Here is a 5,962-nt window from a genome sequence, read left to right on the forward strand (position 1 = left end):
GAGTGTAGAAAAACAAAGTGTGCGGGACAGAGCATAATGTCTATTATGCGGCCCCTGTGTAAACCGGACAGAGAGAACTTCCGGGTCAGACCGATTGTCAACAATGAAATAATGAAAAGCTAAATTGACAGACAGCTCGTTTTCTTTTTTCTTTTTGCAATTGCCGTTTTTCTAATTTCGTTTTAAAAACAAAAAAACACATGCTTGTTTGGTTTTTCCAATTTTATTTTGAAACGAAAAAACCAAAGAACGAACCATACACGGATTTCTCAGCCATCTTGTGATGTAGATCTCCTGTATGTCCAGCAGGTGGTGATGACAAACTTTTCAACTCTCCTCAAACATCTGCAGGAGTCACCGAAGAGGAAGAGGAGGCTCCCTCTAACCTTCCTCCATACAGCAGACTGACCTGACCCTGAACCCATCAGCTCTGTAGACGGTTCCTGACCATCCAGCTGGTTTAATCGCCACTCTAAGCAGTGCTCTATCAGCCAGTGAAGTTAAAGATTGGTCAGACAGAGACTGATCAGTACAGCTTCCATCAGTTTCCCTTTAACTCCCTGTATTCTCTGAATCTAAGTTATGATTTTATTGTGTTTAATAAATACATTTGAACAGTAGTGTTTATTTGTTTTTGAACAATTGACGGCTTAAGATGACACTTGTGTCAAACATTTATTGCAAGGTGATGTATGGTGAAAGGAAGCGCGTTCTTGTTTAAATTTGTTCCAGGGTGCAGCTGTCAGTCTGTTTTCAGTCACATCCAGAGCAGCAGCAGTATTTTCTGACGAAACATGATGCAAATGGATTAGATTCAGAGGAAAGCACTCAGTCTGGCTTGTGCTGACAGGCCACAGAAAGGCTTGATTAGGTTCTTCATGTGAACAGAAAGTCCTGAGAGACGGCGACGGAGTGAAGCGATCATCAGCAGAACCACAGGACCAGCTGTGGTCACACAGCAGCTTAAAACAAACAAAGATGCAGGTTGGTGCTGTTACTGTATGGATATACATATTCCATACATATTCAGGAAAACACTCTTCTACATGTTAAGATGCTTGAGATACACAATGGAGCGCAAGCCTGCACAAAGTGTCTAATTCCTAGTGCGTTCTGCATCGCTGAATGCATTAAGTGGCAAAAGGCTCCAGATCTATGATGAAATAATTGAAAATAATGAAAAGCTTCATTATCCCATTCAATACAGGTTTTGATCCACTTCAGCTGGTGAATTAAAGGGATAGCTCATATTTTAGAGTTGTGTTACAGAGTAAAGTCCTACCTGCAATATATAGACATTTAAGTAAGAACAGCTAAATCAAAGGATGGTGATTAGCATTGCTTGCTAACCAGATATAATACATTACATAATAAATCATTTTAAGCTGTTAGCAAGTCATTACAGTCATGAGACTGATTGATGCAGCTGACATCAGTATCCAGGATGACTCTGAAGGTACTTGGTGATATGAGTTACGAAAACATTTCATTCCCTGAATAAAGTATTTTTGTATAGAAGTGAATAAGAATCAAAATCTGAATTATCCCTTTAGGTCAGCAGCTAACGCAGCACTGCATTCCTTCCTGTTGATCAATTTGTTCAGAGATGTTACAAAAGCAGGTGTGAACATTTCACTCACATTCCACTTACACTGACATCCCAGTGTCTGTGGGCTGGTTCCTAGTAACAACACACACCATAGAATAAAAAAAGAGTTAGTTTCATTACTGTTCCAAGAGTTCCAAGAAAGACTAATTTGGCTGTTTGGAAATATTTCCAATTGCAACAAAAAAAGAGTCATGGTGTGAAACCTAAACGGCCACAACTCATCACTCTTATTAAGTAGGGATGCACAATGTAGTGACATTAACATCAGTATTGGCTGATAATAGTCATGTTTTAACATACCTGTATCGATCCGATAGATAAGATAAATTAGCAATATCCTCCTAAATTTTGATATCTGTGCATTCTTATTATAAACCCCTAAACAGTCACGATGACACCAACGCTAAATATGGCAACAAAGTTGGTGCCAAAAAAATATATATATCAGCCAAAATCAGAATCAGCAGTTCAGGCTTTTCACATATCAGTGACCGACCAGAAAACTGCCATCAGTGCAGTTTTCTGGCCTGACTGAAACTGCTGAATCATCGTTTTTTATCACACCGAGGCTCCAGCTAATCTGTTTTTTTAATCTGCCATCATTCCAGCTCGTCTCTAACGAAGCACACTGTCCTCTTGAAAAACAACACCAACATAAAAAAACTGAATGGTAAAATAAATGCAAAAACAAAAACAACTCCAGTTGAGAATTCGTTTGATGAAACAATCACCTTGGATATCAAACCACTGATATCTGGGGGGAAAGATTAATCAGCTTCTGTGCTCAGTGTCTTCCATTTCACTCATGTTTACTCAGATGCCCTGACATAACTGGAAAATCCAAAGAACAGGTAAGCCCTGAAGGCATCAAACCGTGCTGCCAACCAGAGTGGACTTGCCTGGACAGGTCCTCCTCCTCATCCTCTTCTCTGCTCACTAAGGTGAAGATGGTTCTGTTACAATCACTTCTGGTCTCTAACAACCAAATAAAGTACCTTTGATTGGAATTTACTGCTAAAATATGGGAGTTTTTATGGGAAAATTTGTTCCTCCACTACCCCGGCCCTGCATGCTTTAGGTGTCTCCTTGCTTCCAAACAGCTGAATTAAAAGAATGGGTGACTAGCAGGTTCCTGCAGCAGTGAGTGTCTGCTGAAGTCATGAATGCATCTAAAACATGCAGGGGAGGAGTGCATGGAGCAGGTTTATGAACCTTTGTGTTGGACAGGATATTTGGCAATGAAACGGATCATATCTGAACAACATGAGCATCTTACCAGGAAACAGGTGAGTGAAGTGATGGCATAAAGGAAATCATGCAAACAATGGTATACAAGGGCCATCGTAGACAGAGAAAAACAAGARTAAATTTCCACACTTCCTTTCTTTTTCTATCTATCATGGCCCTAACACGCTGTGGTATTCATCAGTGCTCTGAAGTTTTCCTCTCCTTGCTCCAGGTCTGGACAGCCAGTGGAGTTTGAGTCCTCAGCAGCTGCTGCAGCTCCACCTTCTGCCTCCGCCCCCGTCATTCCTCCCTCCACTCAGGGTGATGGTGCCCCCCGACCCGTCGGGCGGCTGGCTCAGCACTAGAGGTTTCTGGGACTTGAGCTTGTGGGCCACAGTCATAAAGATGGCCTCGACGTGGTCGCTGTCGCGGCAGCTCCCGTCTCCCAGGCTGTTGGGGCTCTTGGCAGACGTCTCAAACAGCGGCATGGACTGAGCGTCTGCAAACTGCTGCGCTACGTCCGTGCCCACCTGGACCGAGTCCTGCAGGTCGCACTTGTTCCCCACCAGGATCCTGGGCACCTCGGTTCCCAGGGCGTGCTGCTTGCACTCCTCAATCCAGACGGGGAGGCTGCGGAAGCTGGCGCCGTTGGTCACATCGTAGACGAACACTACGGCGTGGACGTTGCGGTAGTAGTGCTGCACCATGGACTTCCTGAAGCGCTCTTGGCCAGCAGTGTCCCACAGCTGAATCTGGGGGGACAGAGCGGCCTCATTATTTAGTAAACACGAACTAAACCAGACTCTAGAAGCTCTGCTGCTTCCTCCACAGGACTGGGAGCGATGGATAATAACAAGCAGCAGAGAGGAGGCAACATTCAATAAAACTCTGTTTCTTCCAACTAACTGAACATGTTATTTATCCATGATCAATTATTAGCATTACTATTATTTATACTTATGGCATAGTGAAACATCATGGGTTGTAAGCTGTAGTTAGTACTAACTGAACATATTATTTATTATCTATTTATTAGTTATTAGCATTACTATTATTTATACTTATGGCATAGTGAAACATCACGGGTTGTTAGCTGTAGTTAGTACTAATTGAACATGCTATTTATTATCAATTATTAGCATTACTACTACTATTAAGACTCGTGGCACAGTGAAATACTGTTATTGTTAGTCCACTACAGAACATGTTTACTCCACTGGATGACCTTAGATGACCCTGATGAAAACCCATGCTGTCCTGTAAATCATTACAACCAAACAGTTCAACCCAGCCTTCATCAGGCCATCAGATCGAGACCTTTAACTACACCAGAGCAGCAGAGCATGTCCACATTCAATCAGTCAAATCAAGTCAGCCTGTACATCCAACCAGCCAATGCTGCAAAGCACAATGGGTAAGATACTTTTCGGCCTTCTGCTGTAATCATACATGATGTTTTAATGTTTCCTGGTCAGGCCAATGTCAAAAATGAGAATTTGATCTCAATCAACTGACCTGCTTATAAAAAGGTTAAAAAATAAATAAAAAGCAAACGAGATGGATTAGCAGAGTTTGCCCACATCCAGGTCATGTTACTGTGGAATATTATCTGCTGCCTGGCTGTAGAGCTGTTAGCATGTCAGGTCAGTCATATAGCAACATTTTTCAGTCAGAGGCTTAAGACTGCAAGACTGACAGCTACCTAAGATGCCTCCTGCCCACAACATCACCGTCCATAATGACGATAGAAGTTACTCTGATTGCTTTATTTACCTTTAGAATGAATAACGTATTTTTTGTGTTTTGTGGTTTTAAGGTGAAAACATCAGCTCTTCTGTAAATTGGAGGAATATTTCTCTATATTTGGTTCTATAAGAGACGAAAAAAATATTCACAGTAGCAGTAGTTGCTTTTGCAATGAAATCCCTTTAACCCATTATAGTTTTAGCTTTTGATATGTTAATGAATTTTTCTGGTCTGCAGCAGCAGAACAGCCTCCTGCACCATCGTGTTTACCAGATTGACGGTTTCAGTGTCTAAAAGACCGCAGTGCACAGTGTACCTTGATTTTCTCTCCGTCAATGTCCACCAGCCTCTCCCTGAAGTCCACCCCGATCGTGGCCTCGGTCTTCTCGGGGAATCTGCCCGCACAGAACCGGAAGGTGAGACAGGTCTTCCCGACGCCAGAGTCCCCGATGACGATGATTTTGAAGATCCGGGTCCTGGGCGGCGGAAGAGCCGAGCTCGTCAGGGACAATTCAGCCGCGGAGCCGCTCTCTGCCATGTCGAGCCGAGACGAGGCACACCAACAAAGGCTCCTTCACTGCTGCTCCCCGGGGAAAGGAAGAAAGGCGGACCCTAAAGAGCCTTCTCGAAGGCGGCTGCCTCTCACATTTACTTCCAGACTCGGATGGTGTGTAAATATCAGCTGGTAGTTATCTTTGAACGGATACTGTAAATGTAAACATTGTATCTCCACCTCCGAACCACGACACCCCCCCACCCTTCCCCTCTGTGAAGCCACGTACTGTACTCGAAGGGACTTTTTTTTTCCCTCCTCCTCCTCCTCCTCCTCCTCCTCCTCCTCCTCCTCTTCTTGTATTTTAATGCTCGATATTACCCATCAGATACCGTTCCCCTTGTTTTAAAGTGGGGGAACGGTATCTGATGGCCATATTTCACCCATCAGATACAGTTCCCCTTATGTTAAAATCACCCATCAGATACCGTTCCCCTCGTTTTACAGTGGGGGAACGGTATCTGATGGGGAATTTTAATACAGGGGGAACGGTATCTGATGGGTGAAATATGGCCATCAGATACCGTTTTACATTTGTAAAACAGGGGGAACGGTATCTGATGGCCATATTTCACCCATCAGATACCGTTCCCCCACTGTAAAACAAGGGGAACGGTATCTGATGGGTGAAATGTGGCCATCAGATACCGTTCCCCCAATGTAAAACAAGGGGAACGGTATCTGATGGGGGATTTTAAGATAGGGGGAACGGTATCTGATGGGTGAAATATGGCCATCAGATACCATTCCCCCACTGTAAAACAAGGGGAACGGTATCTGATGGGTGAAATATGGCCATCAGATACCGTTCCCCCACTGTAAAACAA

The 5,962-nt window shown here is 43.6% G+C and overlaps 1 protein-coding gene across 3 annotated transcripts; it reads right to left on the reverse strand.

The window, feature by feature from the left end:
* Positions 1-605: 605 nt before the first annotated feature.
* Positions 606-5,365, reverse strand: rab33ba (RAB33B, member RAS oncogene family a). Of its 3 annotated transcripts, none has more exons than XR_534569.2 (3): positions 4,899-5,365; positions 1,652-3,588; positions 606-962 (listed from the first exon to the last, which is right to left on the reverse strand). XR_534569.2 is itself a non-coding variant. In XM_008419751.2 (2 exons), the coding sequence occupies exons 1-2, from the start codon at positions 5,118-5,120 to the stop codon at positions 3,097-3,099; spliced, it is 714 nt and encodes a 237-aa protein (XP_008417973.1). In that variant the 5' UTR covers positions 5,121-5,365; the 3' UTR covers positions 606-3,096. The 3 variants fall into 3 exon arrangements, 1 of the variants encoding a protein (XP_008417973.1); XR_534568.2 differs by having other exon boundaries at positions 1,641-3,588; XM_008419751.2 differs by having other exon boundaries at positions 606-3,588.
* Between the last annotated feature and the right edge of the window lie 597 nt (positions 5,366-5,962).

This window comes from Poecilia reticulata, linkage group LG10 (assembly GCF_000633615.1).
Source record: "Poecilia reticulata strain Guanapo linkage group LG10, Guppy_female_1.0+MT, whole genome shotgun sequence".
In the NCBI taxonomy this organism is placed as follows: Eukaryota; Metazoa; Chordata; class Actinopteri; order Cyprinodontiformes; family Poeciliidae; genus Poecilia; species Poecilia reticulata.